The sequence below is a fragment of the Bos grunniens genome, chromosome 2 (genome assembly GCF_055505025.1).
Source record: "Bos grunniens cultivar Pamir isolate PY7600 chromosome 2, Bosgru_T2T1.0, whole genome shotgun sequence".
In the NCBI taxonomy this organism is placed as follows: Eukaryota; Metazoa; Chordata; class Mammalia; order Artiodactyla; family Bovidae; genus Bos; species Bos grunniens.
Genome location: NC_141166.1, coordinates 10,986,138 through 11,007,116, shown reverse-complemented (window position 1 = coordinate 11,007,116; position 20,979 = coordinate 10,986,138). Strand labels below are relative to the sequence as shown.

Genomic DNA, 20,979 nt, shown 5'->3' with positions numbered 1-20,979 from the left:
TACATTCTTTTTTTTTTTTCTCTTTAAAGCTAAAATTTTATCCTTGGCAACAAATACTGTCAGTTGTTCTTCTTGAAGTGACAGTTTACTTCATTCATTTTAAAGAAAATGTCTGCCAAATATCCATATTTGAATAACCACAGTTTTCGTCTGCTAGCCATTCTTTCAGATGGTGTTCCATGAAAAAAATGTCCAGTTGAGCTTACAACTCAAAACAACTGAACAAGTGCTTTTCCTCAAGACAACCATCATAATTCAGTATGCAGCAGCAGTACTTCCTACCCCATATACTAAAGAGATCTGTACTTATGAGTTGAAATTTAAAATTAGTAAGTTTTATTGCACTTACATCAAGGGCATTTTAAGTAAGACTGGCTTGTCACTGCAAATGCATAGGGTGAATGATTCAATGAATTTGATGTTACTTGCCTTGATTCACACTAAAATGACAATATTACCACTTTTTCACAAACTTTTAAATGAATTAGTTTAGTTTTGCAAACAATGTCTTAGTATTACTATGAAAGTAGTTTTGACCTCATGGATTCCCTTGAAGAGGTCATGGGGATCCCAGGGGTCTGCACGCCACACTTTGAGAACTGCTACTGTACAGACTATTACAATGATGTTCTGGTTTTTATCCCAGTCTACGCTTCCCTGGTGGCTCAGCGGGTAAACAATCCACGGGCAAGGGGCCACAGCAGATTTGGGTTTGATCGTTGGGTCGGGAAGATCCCCTGGAGACCCACTCCAGGATTTTTGCCTGGAGAATTCAATGGACAGAGGACCCTGGGGGGCTACTCTCCATGGGGTCGCCAAGAGTAGGAAAAGACTGAGCGACTAACACTTTCACTTTTCATGCTTCTTTTGGCCCCAGACCCACCAGACCTTGTAACAATGATAGAAATGTCTTTGCACTTATCAAAGGCTGAGCCCTCTGCTTCAACTCTGAATCCTAAACCCTCCAATCTTCCTTAGGACTTTGCTCCTTCAGTCATTCTGTCCTAATCCTGTATCCTCAATCCCTTTCTCTCTTATCAACATACAAACAAGCTCTAGTATTTCTTCCCATTCTTACAAATCCCTCCTTTGATCCCATATGCCCCTCCATCTACCGTCCCATTTGGTAAACAAAGTCCTTCAAGAATTGTCTACACAGCTCAATAGAGCTGGAAAACAAATACAAAAACAAAAGTGACTTTGAAGGGTGGAAATGAAGGGAAAACAAAACAGATGTCTTCTTCCTCCAATCTCCTGAAAGACTCCCCACTGGTTAAAGTCAAATAGAAGAGAGCAGGACAAGAGAGATTCACATCTGTGAAAGTCAGCTATCCAGGCAGTGAGCTAAGAAAAAACGGTGAAGAGGAGGTGTAGAGACAAGAGAAGGTTATCTTTTACAATTTTGTTAGGGGCACCACTTATCAAAACCTCCCACCACGGCCAGGCACAACACTAAGAGTTTTCTTACAACAGGAGGTCCTGGTGAACAAAATGGAACTAACAAGGTACCACCAGCTGGAAGGGTTTGGGAAAAGTCAGGAGAGAGGGGGCACCAGGCCGTATGTCCCATCAAGTTCTAAAAACCCTTCTCATGGAATTCATCCTGGCTGAGTGATGAGTGTGCCAGCGGGAAGGACCCTGGGTCAGAATGACTGGCCAGGGACAACCCAGGAACTAATCCTATCACCATAAAACCTGAGACTGTAAGCCACGGGGCAGAGCAGCTCTCTTGGGTTCCTTGACCCTGCTGTTCTCTGCCCGGGTGCCCCTTCCCAATGAAGTCTCTTGCTTTGTCAGCGTGTGTGTCTCCTCGGACAATTCGTTTCTGAGTGTTAGACAAGAGCCCACTTTCCGGCCCTGGAAGGGGTCCCCCTTCCTGCCACTGTTTACCCTTTTTACTGCTTACATCCTATCTTTCCTTTCATCTAGGGGAAAAGTTTGTAATAACTAAATAAACAGATAAGTAAAATTTAATCACCCTCTTTAAAATTTTGTGCAGTTGTGGGATCTTAGCTCCTCAACGAGAGGATGAACCCAGGCCCACTGCAGTGAAAGCACCGAGTCTTAACCATGGGACTATGAGAGAATTTCCTAAAAAATTTTTTTTAAAATACAGAGTTGTCTACTTGCTACGGGCTTCCCTTGTAGCTCAGTCGGTAAAGAATCTGCCTGCAATGTAGGAGACCTGGGTTTGATTCCTGGGTTGGGAAGATTCCCTGGAGAAGGAAATGGTAATCCACTCCAGAATTCTTGCCTGGAGAATCCCATGGACAGAGGAGCTTGGCAAACTACAGTCCATGGGGTCGTAAGAGCTGGACAGGACTTAAGTGGCAAAACCACTACCATTACTTGCTTCTGCACTCCTTCATGTCCAACTTACTCCTTCCGTCTAGTGTCTATTCTCACCACTCCAATATAACTGCTTTAGTTTAGGCCACAGTCATTGTTTTGCCCCCACTTACTCAAACTTTCCGAAGCACTGAGTAAAACTGACCACTCCTTTCTTGAAATGCTCTCCTTACACTCTTCTGGTTTTGTTTCTGTTCTACTTCATGGACTCTCTTTGGTGGTTAACTTTTCAATCTCCTTAGGTTGTAATCAATTCTGACAGCTGGAGTATCTCTTAAGAGTTAGAGAGATTTAGGCTTATTCTTTAAGCCTAAATGGATGCTGAAGTCTCTGAATTTCTCCCTATGGTCCATAGCTCTCCCCCAGTTAGCACCATCAACTGCCTACCTGACATCTCCACAAAGCTATCCAAAAGGCTTCCCAACTTTACAGGTCCAACCCCCTGATTCTCTCATAAGTCTATTTTTTCTCCCAGTGTTCTCTCCATCTGCTCTGACTTCTCTAAGCCTCACAAGTGCAAAGCTGGGATGTTTGCTTTACCATCTAAACCTGTGTGCATTCCTTCATATTGTGCACTGCTGCTACAGGTCCCCAACAAGGCTGCCTTCAGCCAGGTGTAAATTCAAACAATTCATCCACCTTAACATATTTTTGTATTTGAGTGCCAAATCTTTGGGAATCATAGAATTCTGTTTTGTGTTCTTGAAGTTTCCAAGTCTATTGTGGACAAAGTTATCAAACTAGGAAGAGATAGTAGAGACAATACAGGTTGGGTGGAGGCACAGTTAAAAGGAGAAGCCCAGCCAGCTAGTGGGAACTGTCTACTCAGCATCCCCCGCCTCCTGAGCGGGGTTTCTCAGCCTTGGCATTATTGGCACTGGGCGCTGCATAATCCTCTGCTGTACTCTGACTGTAGGATGTTTAGCGGCATCCCTACACTCTATTCACTATATGCCCGGAGAGCTCTTCTAGTTTTCACAGCCAAAATTGTTTCTGGACATTACCAATGTCTCCTCGGAGGTAAAACTTTCCATGCACCACGCCCAACTGCACTAAACAGATGCACTTTATATTCTAAAGGAAACACGGAAAGAAACAAACAAAGGACAAATAGTACAATGCATTTACAAACTCATGTGTTCAGAGGCTTTTTAGAGATATGTGCGTTGTGTGCTAAGTCGCTCCAGTCGTGTCTGACTCTGCAACCCTGTGGACTTTAGCCCACCAGGGTCTTCCGTCCATGGGATATGGGGAAATAAAAGTATAAAAGAGTGTAACAAACTGTGTAAATAGTATAAGACCAATTAAGTAGAAAAAAATTTATATAAGCATTAAAAAAACTGGAAGACTTAATAATAATAATTGTTATTTACTGAACTACCTTACTATGATCCAGGTATTGTATTAATCACTTTACAAAATCACCTCATTTAATCATCACCACAGTTCTCAGCTATTGTTCCTTTTCATAGATCAGGAAATGAGGGGTAGCTTGTACATACAGCTGGAGAGAAGATAGATCTTGAAACTAAATTTATCCAACTCTAATGCCCATCTCTTAATGAGCATTCTGCTTCATAATACACAAAAGTAATATTCCAAACAGCAACAATGTTTATCTCTGGATGGAAGAATTAAAAGTGATTTTTGTTTTCTTCTCTATATATTTCTGTCAATTCCATATTTTCTACTATGATATTTACCACTTCTATAATCAGAAAAAAATTTTCAGTGAAAGCTGTGAGGACTACTTGGTAATACAGAGAGAAGGATTATTATAGAAAAAAATATCAAATCAAAGTGTGATTACGATTATGTGAAAATATGCAAGAGATAAAGTATATAAAATGCTAATAGTAACTACATTAGGGAGGTGGGAATAAGATGTAATTTCTAGTTCTCTTTTCCATATTACTATTAATGTAGTCATATTTTATAAGGGATAAAAGTTTATAATGAAAAGAAAACAATAACAATCATCTATAATTTCATTACCTCCAGATAACACTGTTAGTATTCAATAATTTCCTTTCTAATCTTTTTCTAAGATCAACACAATCACTTATAAACACTAATGTGAAGGAACCAAGAATGACACTAAGTTGGACAGGACAGCTAAAAGCTGGATTCAGAACATGATCTTGTGGAAGAAAAGGGAATGAAACTAATATTATGGACTGTTTTTATGTCTGACACAACGAAAAAACTCAACTTCTGGACTCTAGACCTGACTCTCCATGGACTGGACAGGACAACACAACACTGGACAAGGTGCTGAGTTTTTCTAAATCGCTTTTTCAAAAAAATATGTATCTATTTCCTATCTACCTCCCACAGCATTTCTCTGAAGATAAAATGAGAAAACATGTGTGTGTGCGTGTGTGAGCGAGAGAAAACACTTTGTAAATTCTAAATTCATATACAAAGGTAAGAATCTTAACTGTCTAAGCCAATAGTAAAAACAGCAGTATGAAAGAAATTCAATAGTCTTTTTCCAAGCACCAAGGAAATAGTATGACAAAAAACAACTCCTGTGTGACCGTGTCAATCACTAACCTTGATTCAGATTTCTGTGCCTAATAAAGCTGCTATAAACGAGAGGTAACCTTCAGGTATGACCTACAGAGAAAAACTGTTTATGCCTTGAACAGTGCCAAGAAGATTCTCGGCAGGCAGAGAGTGGAGAACCAGTCATCTGCATCTAGGGTGCAAACTGGAGCTCTTACCTGCAGCTCTGCTTCCAGGCCCAGCCGTCTGATAAAGGGATCAGTGACATGGTAGCGCCGCTCAAAGCTCAGGGCTCCCCGCTCCTGCAGACAGAAACAAACTCATGGGTTCAACTGATTGAAATGTAACATGATTTACTACGTTCCTATTACATATACAGCAATGTGCTGGGCTAGAGCTAGAAAAAGAGAACAAGAAACTGGCCTGCAGGAGCTTACACTATACTTCAGCAGGGATTAGAGAATAGAAGAGAGTATGTAATTAAGCACTAAGTCCTAATTGTTAGGTTCAAAAAAACAAACAAACCTGAAACAACAAATAGAATGTTTCCATATTTAGGTTAAAGAAGGTGGGCATCATCTTCAGGACACATATTCCGGGATATATACAAAGGAGAAAAATAACTTGCACAGTCCTCCAATTATGTGACTCTGTGCCTCTAGGAATTAGTCCTGGCCCTTGAGGGCCACCCAGTCTAATGAAATCAAACCAAGAAAATGCCCTGACAAGTGAACAAAGCTGCAAAAGGATGCAGAGCAGAACACATGACACACAGACTGACGCGCACCAAGTGCATGGCTCATGGGGAGGCTGTGCTTGGTCCTTCTAGATGGCAACCACACCTGATGCTGCAGGCCACTTAAGTTTTTAAAGATTTTTGTCACCAAACCTTTACAAAGAACTTTCTCAGGGTCTTTTAGATTTCATCCTCAAGATTAGCCTGCAGGCAGACAGACATTATTATCGTTTAACAGTTGAAAACCGCAGCACAAGGAGGTGAAATGACTAAAGTCATACAGGTAGTTAATTAGGGCAGTGAGATTATAAGCTCCTGACCCCAGCCTGGGGTTCTTATTTCAGAAGCACAACTTGTCTTGGTTGAATCTCCTCCATTACACCCGTGTTCCTTTGCTGAGGGCCTCCCTGACAAAGTTCGGGCTACATAGCTAAATGAGTGTGAATGCCCAGTCATCTATTCATCTCACAGTACTAGAGAGTCTTCCATGTACAAACCGCAGAGAAGAGGTGCAGGCTTTGGTACAGGAGACTCTCGAAGAAGAGAAGAGCAAGCTTAAGCTAAAGTGGGATTAGGACTCTCCCAGGTTCAGCTGAGCAGCCAGAGCAACATGAAGAAGCTCTCCTTACATCTGCTGTACCCCCACCCTCAGAGATGTCCACACTCGTGCTCCCCTCCCTCCCCAGACTCCACCAATCTCAGGAGCCCAGGTACACGTGCTTGGACAGAGGAATCCCCATGCATCCCACGTTCTTGGGTAAAAGAAGATCAGAGTCAAGAGACCTCGGCTCCAGTCCTGGGTCTGTCACTGATTAAATTAGTTGTACGACTTCGGGCAAGTCAGAGACTCTAGTCCTCAGTTTATTCAGCTATAAAAGAAACCTGTGGGGAAAAAAGGACCTCATGTTCTGGATCATGGGCCTGGGTTGCTTACCTTTATCTGCCTACGGATGAGGTCTCTAGTTATGTTGACTTTTGCCATCTTCTCTTAATGGGTTCAACAGAAGGACGCTATAGAAGGATCTTCAGGACCCTTGAGCATTCCAGCCAAGCCCAGGTCCACAAGACACACATTTAATTACCTGGGGGAAGAAAAATCATCAAACCTTGAGGGATGGGGAAAGGTGGCTTTGGAGCCCTGATTCCACCCCTAAAATACCCCACCAGCCCACCCAGTAAACTGGCTATCTCCTGTGATTTACGACATGGTGTGCTGGCCCTGCTCCATAGTGTTGAAGAACCTCTGGAGGGTCAAGGGGGCAGGGGAGAAACAGTGATTCACAGCCACAGGAAACACTGGAACAAACACTGAAGGAGCCATGTATGCTTCTCCAGAAAATGGGTGTGTGTGTGTGTGTGCATGTGTGTGTGTGACTGAGTATGAAGGAAGATGGAAACACATCCTGAAAGGAAGAACAAGGCATACAGCGAGAAAGATGTCAAGTTTTACTTGCTCAGTATGCATCTGTGGCCACCAGTCTGTAACTTTTAATTATGCTTCAAAATCCTTGACCTTCAGCTTGGCTCTCCCCCAAACAAAATCAGTAACACAGACAGAACATTCAACTGTCTGACAGATTCACAGAGTCAAAGAGTGGAAAGGAAATGTAATGGTGACCATGTCCAACTTTAAGAAAACCTTCTTCAGTATCCTGATAGGTAGATTTTCATACTCAGAACCTCTTGAAGCAAACTATTTCTTTGTTATACAACTCTGACAGAGAAACCGTTTCTGATAATTTATCATTAAGAAAGCACAAAATATGAGAAATAAAAAAGTTCCAAACTGAAGCACACTCATCACAGACTTTGGAAGAGCAAAATAAATAAATAAAGCCACCCAAGTTTCCAATGATAGAGGAACAGCTAAATAATGGATAGCCATATGATATAATGCAGCATTAGAAAGGCTACTTGTGAAAGAAAAATGCTTATATCAGATTGCCTGTATTTTCTTTTGCAATAAACACTATCATCACAGCTATGTTTAAAAAAGGAAATATAAAAAATAACAATTGCCATCTTTAGATAATAAATAGTATGACTGAATTTTTCCTTCTACTTTTTGATGTTTTCAATTTTTTTCTATATAACCACATTAATTTTACAATCAGAAAAAAAAAAACAGCTAGAGAAAATAAACCCACAAAATTTTAAAATAAAGTTCTGTCTGTTGTTATGCCCACTTTTTGGTCCTGTTTCTACCTCTGGAGTCACACAGGAGGTCCGGTCTTTCTTCTCCATGATGGCCCTATGACAATGCCTTGGGGACCCATCAGGCCTCTCTGCTAACCCTCCTGAGTCAGCAGGACCCCCTGAAGCCACTTCTGGATCTCCTGGCCCAGGCTTTCCTCCTGCTGGCCTCCTGCAGATCCCTTGTATACCCTCCTAAAACCAAACATTCCCCACCTGAGCTGTGAGCAGACTCCTTCCCTTCCTTTTGACATTTAACCACAAAAGGAGACTCCATTTACAAACACTATGTTATTGGAGATTGCTTTTTTCCCTTTAGTGCTAGGCACATAGTAGGACAAAAAAACAAAACAAAACTTGCTGCCTGATTAGATGCTCCCATTCGGCTTGAATGCTTTGGGGCTTATGTCTCCATGATCTATTTTGGGATTACAAGCTCTTAAAAGGGCAAAAACCTTCCCTTAGAATGTGGAAGCCAACCAGCACTGCATCTCAGTGAGCATTACTAGGGATATATGGAAGTCATGGGCACTACCTAGGATCACAAGACCTACAAGCACCAAGAACATCCAGGGATGCCATCGTAAGAACTACAATTCTGTGATGGCTTTTCCAGGGGCCCCTGGCTATCAAATTAAAATTATAAATTTGAACAAACTGACATTAAGCACTGGCCTGCAATTGTGTTTATGACTCTGATTTGTGTTATAACAGTCAAAGCCAAAACATTAACAGTAATTGCCCCCACAATCACCATGAATATGAGATGGGGCTTATCACAATGGAAAACACCAAAGTCAGTGAGTATATCTGATATAAAGTAAGACCAGCCATGTGGCCTTGGTCAAGTCTCTTAATCTAAGTAGGCACTCATTCCTGTGACTCACAGGCACAGGAAGCATTGCAGCAAACAGTGACGGGGCCATGCACGCTTCACCAGAAGAAGGCTCACTTTTTCCTCCCAACACCCTTTTCCTTAGAAGGTTACTGGGAAGGTCAAAAAAAATAATGTAAGTATAAAGCCCTTTCCCTAATTTTATTTTGAAAGGAACATAAATACTTGTATCTGCTAAGAAATAGTAAGTTGCCAAATATTATGTACTTACTATGTGCCAAGAATTATGCTAAGTGCTTTATATTTATTCACCCATTCATTTATTCACTCAACAAGTAAGCACAAGAAGCTTCTACTATATGCCAGGTACTATTCCAGACCTAGGAGACATAGCAGTGAACAGACAGATAAATTCCTTATTCTCAGGGTACCTATATTCTAGCAAGAGGGGATAGATAACAAATAATAATACAAATAAAATAAGACTATATCCAGTAGTGAAAAGTGCTATGATGAAAATAAAACAAGCTGATCAGAGAGTGACTGATGAGCTACTTTTAGACTTGAGGTTAAAAAAGATATAGTGCATTTTGGAGTTTGTCTGGCTGCTCAGCATGTGAACTTCCTTCCTGCATTTTGGGAATTTCCCATCTCATGAGTCTGGTGGGAAGTAGAGAGCCCTCTCACTATGAAGTGAGAATGGTGGAGACAAGATTCTCTTTCTGAGGCTCTCCTATACCTAGTGTGCGTGCATATGGCCCAGGCTATGTCAACAGACACATGAGCCCCAGACCTTAATTGAGATATGCTGTCAAAGAATCAGAGGACCATGGAGAGTCCATGCTGGCAGGAAGGGGTGCTACAGTTGCCATTAGGGTCCAGTCAGCTGGTGGGGTAAGCTACGTAAGTGGCAGCAGTGACCTCACGGACTGGTTCTGTGAATAATTTTGGCTGTGGGTCCTGGCTGCTAACTAATTTCCCTTGTTCCAGCCCATTCTTCAAGTCTGGCTTTGTGGCCTTCCTTGATATTTTGTTGAGTTTCCTTAATATCCTTTTAGGAATCATCTAGAATTGGTTTCTGTTGCTGACAACTACAAATCCAGTCTGATACAGAGGAGTTCTCTGAGAAAATGACATTTAAGCTGAAATGTGAATGGCAAGAAGTCACAAAGATCTAGGGGGATACAATTCTGAGAAGGGAGACAACCAGTGCTAAGATCAGCTCAAAAGCTTGTATGGTAGTGCTGGTTTTATCTTCACTGTACACACGAGGAGACAGTCATAGGTATGAAACAATTCCCACAACGTCACATAGCTGATAAACTGGAGACACAGCAGGGACCCAAACCCAAAACTGTACGTACGCTCTTAACCACTATGTATACATAAATAAACTGCTCCAGTATGCAATTTCCTAGAGTAATGATCACCACAAGAATCCCCAAGTGAAAGTCGCTCAGTCGTGCCCGACTCTTTGCGACCCCGTGGACTATGCAGTCCATGGAATTCTCCAGACCAGAATACTGGAGTAGGAAGTCTTTCCCTTCTCCAGGGGATCTTCCCAACCCAGGGATCAAACCCAGGTCTCCTGCATTGCAGGCAGATTCTCTACCAGCTGAGCCACAAAGGAAGCCCAAGAATACTGAAGTGGGTAGTTTATCCCTTCTCCAGCAGATCTTCGGAGAAGGCAATGGCAAGCCACTCCAGTACTCTTGCCTAGAAAATCCCATGGATGGAGGAGCCTGGTAGGCTGCAGTCCATGAGTTCGCTAAGAGTCAGACACGACTGGGCGACTTCACTTTCACTTTTCACTTTCACACAATGAAGAAGGCAATGGCAACCCACTCCAGTGTTCTTGCCTGGAGAATCCCAGGGACAGCCGAGCCTGGTGGGCTGCCGTCTATGGAGTCGCACAGAGTCGGACACGACTGAAGCGACTTAGCAGCAGCCAGCGGATCTTCCCGGTCCAGGAATAGAACCGGGGTCTCCTGCATTGCAGGCAGATTCTTTACCAACTGAACTATCAGGGAATCCCCAAAAGAGCCAAATAAATTGTCATTATTCATTCACTAATTTTCTTAAAACATAAACTGAATTTTTACCAAGCACCCAGCACTGTGCTAGTCATGAGGGAATAGTGAAGGTGAAAAGATACAGTACCTATGCTAAGATGCAAAGAATCAAAGGCAAGGGATTTAGGGAACTTCCTGGTGGTCCAGCAGTTAGGACTCTGTGTTTTTCACTGCCAAGGGCATGCATTCAGTCCCTGGTGGGGGAACTAAAATCCCACAAGCCACAAGGAACTCTAGCTAATATTGGTGTGTGGCTTGGAAATACTAAAAGGAATAAGAAGAGTAAAAGCAGAGAAACCAGGCAAGCAAAAATCACTGCTATTCAGGTAAATGGTAAAATGGAAACTGGGATTTAAAACAGTATCAGACTGGTAGGCAGAGGTTTAAGACCCAAAATGTCAAATTTAACACAACTACTGCTCAGGTGGTATTTTGGTAAACAGTTCCATTCCCATCCTAAGAAGAAATGATAGCACACTGGCAAATAGCTCATTTTGTAACACAGCCCACCCTCTCCTCTCTTAAGGAAACAGTGCCTCTTCACAAACTTTAAGAGGCAGACAAGCATAACTGGAAACACTTCTAAGTAGAGATCATTTAAAAGGCTCAGCTCAGGAGAGAAATATACTCAAATGTACAGAGGGCATAACTAGTTTCATACTTCTCAAATACATAAATAATCAGAGCAGTAAATAAAAGTTATATGAATGTGAGATTCAATCATGGTCAAATTTTAAAAGCATTATTTTAAGGAAGGTTCAGAAATAGTCAATTCTACAGAGTAAAGAACTCATAGACATGAAATGATATGAATGAAATATTGAAATTGGCAAAAGGAGGTTACATATGCGTGTGTGTGTGTGTGTGTGTGATTAAACACTAGAAAAGTGTTTAATTCAAGAGAATTTCTATCTCTGGTGCAGTATGCGAATTACATAATATTCAGTTCTGTTGAGGGGTAAAAAGACCAAACTAAGTGACTTCAAGAACCCATAAAGTAACAAATTCAGTGTCTACTTTGCCAGGGACTGTGACAGACTAAGAGCACACAATGTAGGCATAGTTACTGGAGCATCAAAGGCACCCAGGCCATAATCGGAGCTCCAAGGAGAGACTGAAGAAGGCTGACTTTAACTTAGATGATCAAAATGAATAGCTAGGACAGTAAATTCAGAAGGAACAACATGGAATAATAAATTAAATCTTATTTATACTCATTTATTCACACATCTAAACATGTAACAGTAGAGCTAGGCAGACTCCTGGGAAATCACTAATGAAGAATGAAGAGTTTAACAATTGACAAGCAACTTTTTTGGGGGCTGCACCACACGGCTTGTGGGAACTTAGCTTCCCAACCAGGGACTGAACTGAGGCCATCACAGTGAAAGGGCTGAGTCCTAACCACCAGGGAACTCCCAGACAACAAGAAACTTTTAATGTATCTTCTTCATCCTAAGGATAGCACAGTTAATAAATAAACTCTGATTTTCACACTTAAAGCTCTCATAACATTGAGGGCTAATTTGCTAGCAGAATATGAAAGTTCAAGAAAACGTTCTCCAGCTAGAATACAAAGGTTTAGGAATGGTATTTACTTGTAATTTAAGATACTACAGGCAAACTCCAGCTGATATTCAATGGAAAAGAGGAAGAAAGAAGCCAGTTTTTGTGAATCAGGAATATGAGAAATACAGAAACACCTAAGGCACAGAGGAAAACATATGACTTAATGTTATAAAGAAAACATGAGCTGCTATGTAGATGTTGTATCTTCCAAAGGGTATTCTGTTCCTGGAGCTCTAAAACACCTAGAACTTAACACCATCACTTCCACAGACTTCTAACTTAGGCTACTGGGAAACTTTCTTCAATGGGCCTATATCTGTTACAGTTAAAGGAAGCTAATAAAATTCAGTTTGGAGGACTTCAACTCATACTTCACAATGCAAGTGTTAGTCACTCAGTCATGTTGGACTCTGTGCAACCCGACTGACTGTAGCCCACCAGGCTCCTCTGTCCATGGGATTCTCCAGGCAAGAATGCTGGAGTGGGCTACCATTTCCTTCTCCAGGGTCATAATGCAAAGGGTACCAGTAATATAACAGCTTAAGGTTAACAAACCTAGAACAAAGTACACCTGGAGAAGATTACTCATCTGGAACCAAGGATTAAATGGCAATATGCAAACATGAGGAACCGCCCATTTTAGGTGTGCCACAGTCCTTGTTTGGGCTCTGGTTAATGTAGCAGAAAGAGGAGCAGACTTAAAATACGTAGGCACCTGGGCCTGAATTTCAGCCTCTGGTTGGGCAAGTTACTTAATCTTTCTGAGTTTCAATTTGCTCACGTGTAAAAGAAGGATGCTAACCTCCTTCAATGGAGCATTGTGAGGAATAAATGGTAAAGTATGTATAAAAGTGCAAAATACATACCTGGATCATAGTAGGGGCTTAATAGATTGTTAATTGAAGGCTTAGTTGGACACGACTCAAGTGACTTAGCAACAGCAGTAGTAGTGAAGTGAAAGTCGCTCAGCTGTGTCCGACTCTGTGACCCCATGGACATTCTTCAGGCTAGAATACTGGAGTGGGTAGCTGTTCCCTTTTCCAGGGGATCTTCCCAAGCCAGGGATCAAACCCAGGTCTCCCACATTGCAGGAAGATTCTTTACCAGCTGAGCCACAAGGGAAGCCCAAGAATACTGGAGTGTGTAGCCTACCCCTTCTCCAGAGGATCTTCCCCACCCAGGAATCGAACCGGGCTCTCCTGCATTGCAGGCAGATTCTTTACCAACTGAGCTATGAGGGAATATATGGTAGCCAAACCTAAATTCTAAGACCGGATAACTCCTGTTATCTATGCTCAGTGGCATGGTTACAACATTTCTTCCACATTTCCTTCCCTACCAGAGAGACAAAGCTGACATTGAGGATTCCATTGTGCGTGGTATGGTGGGGCATAGAGAACAGGATGTCTTTATCACCTCTGCTAGCTTTGAAATACAAGATCAGGAGGAAAAAAGTGACTTTGTTGAAAACAAAGAAATTCTATACAAAACTCGTATAAGAATGCATATAGTAACATTATTCACAATAGCTAAAGACAGAAACAACCAAAATGTCCATCAACTGATGAATGGATAAACAAAATGTGGCTTATTCATACAACGGAATGTTATTTGGTCATAAAAAGGAATGAAGTATTGATTCACACTGTAACATGGATGAAAACTTGAAGACATTATGCTAAGGGAAAGAAGCCAGTCCCAAAATGCCACATATTGTGTGAATTCATTTATGTGAAATCTCAAGAATAGAAAAAGCTAGAGAGACAGAAAGTAGATTAGTGGTTGTCTAGGGTTGAGAGAGAAGATGGGGTGATTGGGGGTGGGCAGTGATAGCTAAATGGTATGGTTTTCTTTGGGGGGGGGGTGACGAAAATGTTCCAGAATTAGATGGTTATAGAACTGTGACTATATCAAAAAGTGAAGAACTGCACACATTAAAAGCATGGGTTTTATGGTAAGTAAATTATATCTCAGCTATAAAGGAGGAAAAGTCCCCAAACCCTTTCTTCGGTTCTCTACCTCAAAATCACAATTTAAGAAAATTTAGTTCTCACCCTTTCCTTCATTTGTCTCCTAACTTGAATAGCAGTTATTTATGTGGCTTCTTTTTCTTAACAGACTGAAAACATCCTGAGGGCCAACTCTATCTATCTGATTCATCTGCTGACCCCTCCTGGGTCTCCCAAGGAGTGATGTGGGCTTAGCAGGAACCAATATATTAAAACTTGCTGAATGAACAACAGCATGACTGCCTTGCATACAAACAGTGTTTCATACCTATCACAATGCTTCTGTTCATGCTTTTATTTGAACTTCACAATAACCTTGAGAAGAAGCTGGAAAGTTCCTACGATCCCCTTTTAACAAGGGGGAACTGAAGCCCACTGCTACGCGGTACTGAGGGAGAGGCACGGAACTGGGATTAGGGTCTTGTGCTCCAAGCCAAGACCTGCCTCTAACTGGCGGCGTGACTCTGAGTATGGCATTTCATTCCCTCAGCCTACTTACCCATCTGTAAAACGAGAGGTAGACTGAGATGCACTGCAAAATTCGTTCCAATACCATTATCCCAGGACACACTGCTAGGAAGCAGTAGAGTGGAGATTGAATCCACATCATCTGTATTCTCTTTCCTCTGGACTTGCTGCCTCCCACTACAGGGAAGTGCCCCCGGCTGAGTGACAACTGACTGACCTCCCTGTCAACATCCTGAATTACGCAAAAGATATATGCAAGTTTCCTCTCTGTTTGCAATGGTTTTCCTACCGGAGCAATCCTATGGGGGAAAAAAATGCACTTCCAATGCATAAAGGTAATTTGAACTAAAATAATAAAATAAAGTTGGCTGCAGAGTCCAACAGACCTCAGGTTCAAATTCCAGTTCTGCCACCTACTTTCTCTGTGAAAGTTATTTCTAAACCTCAGTTTCCTAATCTATAAAACAGGGATTATAAAGCCCACCTTCACAGAGTGATGAGGAATGGGAGGAAATGCCTGATACTGAGCCTAGCAAATAGTATTTATTGGACATTCTAAGCAGTTTACAAGTACTGTCTGACAGACCCCTCCTCATAACAGCCCTGAGACAGGTACTACTATTATTCTCATTTTATTGATGAAGGACTGAGGCATGGAGAAGTTAACTTCCCAAAGTTACAGTAATTAAATGAAGAGTCAAACTCGATAGTTTATCTCCAGAACCCAGGCTGTTGACCACTAAAAAAGAATTCCTACTATCTTTATTTAGACCACATCCAAGCACTCTTTGCCAAAAGAAACTATGTCTCTTATTTCTTAGGGTTAGGCTAAGGCATCAAAATCACCTTGACTTTGCTGGTCTCAAACACAAACTTAAAGCTTGCATTTCAGGGTCATGGACTAAGTTGGCACAAGAACATCTGAGAAAGGTGTGGATGGCAGGACAAGCCCATCAGCCAAGCACCACTGGAAAAGTTCTTTGCCATCTTTGAGGCTCCTGGCTTAAATGATTCCGTATGGGGCTGACTGAAGCATTCTCTGTGAAAGGCCATTTAAGAAATGCTCCACTCTGGGAGCTCTGGATGAAAACTCACCTTGATGTCTTCTCTGTCTGTAGAGTTCTCTATTGCCATCTGAAGTTTTGTAAAAGATTTTCCTGTTCTCAGAACTTTGCTTTTCAGTGACCATACTAATTTATCTGCAGTGTCATAGGGCCACAATTATCTTAAGGTAGTGGAAGGGAACAGAAACAGAAATGGGAGAATATTCTGATAACATTATCCTTTCTCATTGAATTCAAGAGCATCTGGTCTTGCATTTCACCTTTAACTTGGATCACCCCAAATCCTGCCACAACTCAACGTACCTCTCATAGGGAAGCCCTTAAGTTTCACCCTCTAATTTCACTCCTAGTAGAAAGGTCAAGGAAAACTAAGTCAATCAATTTGGAAATGTTTCCTTTTTGATTCAACTGCAGTTGTGTTACATCCAGATGTCTAGCTCAAGAGGGAACCGGAAGAGCCACTGGCACCCAAACACTTAGGCCTCAACTGATGAAGCTCCCTGACCAGAAACGCCTGACTCCCATTCTGAGAAAGGCTCTCTAAAAGGTTCACGAATAAGCACAGTTTTATGCTTTCCGAAAATAAAATCTGGAGGTTATGAACAAGGACATAATTTTACCAAGGTCCTGATCCTAACACTGCCTCCAAAGAACCTGTAGATAGCTACCTGGGCAAGGACAGATCCTCCTCTGCCCCCTTCCCCAAGAAAATGGGGTTAATACCTCCCCAGATGGCTACAGGGAGGATTAAGGGTTATTATTCTTTGCATCCAGCTCTGTCACAGCTCTAGCAGTTATGACCTTGTTCATTCTAAAAGAAGACATTAAATATAAAGATGCAGCACTGATCCCTGAAGCAGACTCTACAACAGGGTGAGAATTTCCATTCCACACAGCCTCCAACACTGCCTCCTATACCCCAACCTGTTGGCTGAATCCTCCTCTTATTCAGGCCTCAAGTTTTTAGGGTATTAGTCACTAATGCCACAAAGCCCTTTGTGGAGTCAGCAGCTATTACTAATAGCACCAAGAATGAACCCCAGAACTACTCTCAGGGTTTCTGGCAGGCCTGAATTCACCCTGAAGAAACCAAAGTCCCTTCACCCCCAAACCCAGGCCCTTGATGGGCCATAGACGAGATCTAATGAAAAGCAAATATTACATCAGTGAGTCCTCACAAACCCACTGTAGAGTAGGTGGTCATTTCACAGATCAGAAAAGCATAGCTCAGAGAGAACATTTGATTTACTCCAGGACACGCATCTAAGAAGGTGCACACGCAGGATCAAGTATCAGCCCTACTATTACTCCCTGTGTAACCTCCAGCGTATCTGTCAACTTTCTGGATCCTCAGCTTCCTCATCTGTAGAGTGGGAATAGTGATAATACTTATCACTAGGACTAAATGAAATCTTGGAAGAAAAGTGTCCAGCAAGTACCAGACACAAAATATTCAATACATATTAGTTATTTACGGATCAAAACAATAGGAATTTTATATAATTTTCACATATTAACAGTTTACTAAAAAAAAAAAAAAAACTTGTCCAATTAACTACATAAGTATGAACTCCTCTACCATATCTTTGATAAAAAGTGGCAAAGCCTCTGCTTGAATACTTCCAATGATGGCTAACTCACTCCTTCACAGGGCAGCCCATTTTGTTTTTAGAAAGCCAAATTCTCTCCTGTCACGCCAACATCTACCCTCTTGGGATTTTCATCCTCTGATCCTAATGCTGCATTCCAGAATCACACAGAGAAAAGTCCAGGTCCCTTTCCAAGGACAGTTCTTCAAGTATATGTCCCCCAGGCTCTTAGCTCTGGTCCCTTCAGCTCCTGATCAAGTGTCACGATTCCCGAGGAGACAGACCTGGGTCTGAGTTCTGATCCTTTCACTTACTAGTTGTGTGGCCTTAAGCAAGTTATTTTACCTCTCTGAACCAGTATCTTCATATGTATATTAGGAAAAATGATTTTCGCCTCACTGGGTAGTCATGAAGGTTAAATTAGATAAAGTAAAAACACTACTGAGCATAGAGTCTGACATATACCAGGCCTTCAATAAATGTCAGTCACTTTTTAGGATGTATTCCAATTAGCAAATATCCCTCACAGTAAATGAGCCAGAATTAAATGTAACACAAGGGACTGGTTTCTGATGGGAACTATCGAGGCTTGGGTTTTTGAAGAGCTTTCTTATTATACAGCTGAGAAGAAAGCACAGCCCAAGAGTTATATGGGTTTGGCAGCCCAAAGATGTGGTGGAGAATCTGGAAAGGTGACAATGAAAGAAGAAAGGAAACAGAATGGATCATTAAACCAGTCGCCCAAAAGAAAAGGTAAGTATCACCACACTACGTGTTGTCTATGACTCCCTCTCTGAGACCCAGGACTGCACATACAGGCTATATTCCTTAATTCAAAAAAGAGAGAAGAAAAATAATTAAAGAATAATTAAAGTCACAGTCCTGGATCATTCCATGCTGGGATGATCTGGAGAGGGATCTGTAGCCTCTCCAGAGCTACAGATGTTTAGCAGGGGGCTTCTTCAGTTGTAATCTGCCAGATTCTAAGCCCAGGTGTGTGAAAATATCCTTCACAGGATGTCTCATGAGTTCTTGCCAGCTAGGAAAGCTGTTTGACTACTTTAAAACTCAAAACTGGCAAATCGTCAATGAGATCATCACCACAAGCATTACACATATTCTCTTTCCTTCAGTGACCCCAAGGGAAGGAGTCCCAGGCACAAATATGAATTGTTGTTCAGTTATTCCTCAAAGTTGACCCAAAGCACTGCTTCTACAAACAGGGATGTGACTTGAACACAAGTGCCCCCAAGCAGATTAAAAGAGGGAAGGATCGCTGGACTCCAGAACTGAAGCAGTGTGATGACAAACTACGGCAGAAAAGGTTGTTTTCCCACCTACTAATGAAACACAACAGCTTGCAAGGAAGAAATTCATTGTCAGTCTTTAGACTCGGCCCAAGGAAGCCCTTCTAGTTACTCCTTGGCATGTGAGAGAGGAATCTAGTTAGTACTATACTCAACAGCCAACAACCTCTTTAAAAACAGAAGAATTACAAAGAAGAAACCAGAATTCAAACCAAAATAGCCTTAAGTAGTTCCTTCAACTTAGGAACAAAGACTAGCCAGTCAAGAAGGACTGCAAGATACAGAAAAGTTTAGTGAGGCCACTGGGCATACCTGTGCCCTAGGTGGGGATTTCATAATGCCTTTGAGTCAGGAGGTGACCTCAGAATAGTCTTCTCAAAACTGTTTCAGGCTTTATTAAAAGTGGTGACTTAACTGCCACTTGGCCCTGATCACCTACCCATCTTTAGAAAGAATGGGGAAGCTACAGCCACCCTACCAGGCTTTTAAACTCACTAACTTGAGAAGAAAACTTTAAGTTGCTCTACCAGTTAAAGAAAGTCGTAGAAAAAAAGGCCTTTGGGCGAAATAGTCAAATTAGGTTGTTAGACATGAGTCGTAAGTCCCCGATATCTCTTTTCTAGAGACCCCGGTAGCACACCTGCAGAGGAGAGACAGAGGGCACTGGGCAAATTCAACCTGACTGGCAAGGGGGCGTCTCTGCAGCTTTCAGCAACGAGAATTGGAACCTGCTGGGTCGCAGTCTCTCTCTTACTCCACACTTCCTATTTGCCCTTTGAAGTGGGTACTGAATAGCCAGTTCCCAAGTAAAGGCCCTTTTGTACGGGCGCTACAGTCGCCTGGTGGAAACACCTCGGCAGAGTTCAGTTTGGTGCCAGGATGGGCCACTGAAGGCATCTGCGGCTGCCAGAAGCCTGGACTGGACACGGGGACGGACAGAGAGAGAGAGAGAGAGAGAAACTAAGAGAGAGCAGGAGGTCAGGTCAACGTAGCCCTCTCGGCACTTCCACCTGCCCCCTTCTTCCTGAGACCCGGGCCATATCAGATGTCAAACAAAAACTCCGCAAGAAAGTCCCGTGATGGGACGACTTCCACCTCTCCCTCTGCTGAGGCTCCCCGAACTCCCAGAGCCTTCCCCACCACTTCCCAGCCAGCCCTCCGTCCCCACCTCGACCCCGGCCCACTCTGCCCTCCGCCCCGGCGAGGCCTGCCCCTTCTTGGGACACCCCGGGCCCCCCTCCCCGAGGCGGACGGGCTCAGGCCCCCGGGCCGGCAGGGCTGGGGCCGGCCCAGAGCAGAGGCGGCCCGTGCGCCCAAGGCTGCCGGAGCCGGTCCTCGCCTGGGCGCCCGCGAAGAGCAGGGGGCGGCGGCTACCCGTACCTGTCAGGCCTCTTCCTAGGACCGGTGGCGGCGCAACTTCAGGAGCCCATGTCCGTCCGGGGGGCCCGGCCCCTCTCCCCGGAGGGGGGGCGCGGATCCCGGGGAGGGGGCTGGGGGGCCCGGGCTGCTCTAGCCCCTTCCCATGCTCCCCGCCCGGCGCCTGGCCGGGGCCGGACAGCGCCTCCGCCCGCCCCTGCGCACCGCCTCACACCCGCGCTCCCACACACACTCACACTCCCTCGCGCGCTCTCACACACGCACTCCCCTCCCTCCTCCTGCTCTGTTTATCTCCTCCAGCTGTCTGGGGACCCAGGAGAAGCCCAGCACCGCGCCTGCGCCACGCAGTCTCCGCCCCAGCCCCGCGCCTCACAGCCAGGGGCTACGCTACGGAGACAGCGCCCGGCAGTTTCCAGAATGGCGATCAGGGCCCCCTCCAACACCCTCCACTCCCCGCGCCCGGTCAACGTCTGCTGCCGGCGGCGCCCACTAACCTGCTAGTGGGGGAGCCCCGCACAGCCGCGGCCAATCCGCTTCGCCGCTCGCCAGACCGGCAGCCAGTGGGCGGGCGGAAAAGCTGGGCTAGGCCCTGAGGCATCCTGGGAGTCGTAGTTTTTCTCCGTCGAAGAGCTCCCGCAGCGCGGGCTTACCCCGCCCAGTTGCCATTAGTTACCCGGACGCGCCTTCTATCCTATATCCACGTAAAATGCTCCCTGCTGTCACTTTTGGGACACTCCCCTCACCCACTGCCCCCAGAGGCCGACACAGTCTCTCAAGAGCCTTCTCAAGACTTCCTCAGAGCCCCTTAATTGCGGGACCCCTCAAGGCTGGGGCCCCAGGTCCTCCCCTAGAGCCAAGTCTCAGCTCACTCCATCCTATTCTTGGGGGCTGCTGCAGCGGCAC

The 20,979-nt window shown here is 43.7% G+C and overlaps 1 protein-coding gene across 14 annotated transcripts in view; it reads right to left on the bottom strand.

The window, feature by feature from the left end:
- WDTC1 (WD and tetratricopeptide repeats 1) overlaps nucleotides 1–20,775 on the bottom strand; it is a 66,722-nt gene extending 45,947 nt beyond the window's left edge. For 5 of the 14 annotated variants that reach the window (XM_086330425.1, XM_086330550.1, XM_086330505.1 and 2 more), the window contains exons 1-3: nucleotides 20,080–20,473; nucleotides 6,528–6,675; nucleotides 5,076–5,159 (exon numbers count right to left, since the gene is read on the bottom strand). In XM_086330425.1, the coding sequence (XP_086186551.1) occupies nucleotides 5,076–5,159; nucleotides 6,528–6,575 (132 nt within the window). In that variant the 5' untranslated portion in view covers nucleotides 6,576–6,675; nucleotides 20,080–20,473. Of the gene's footprint in view, nucleotides 1–5,075; nucleotides 5,160–6,527; nucleotides 6,676–20,079 lie in introns of all 14 variants that reach the window. The other 9 variants (XM_086330524.1, XM_086330494.1, XM_086330435.1 and 6 more) reach the window with 6 other exon arrangements.
- Between the last annotated feature and the right edge of the window lie 204 nt (nucleotides 20,776–20,979).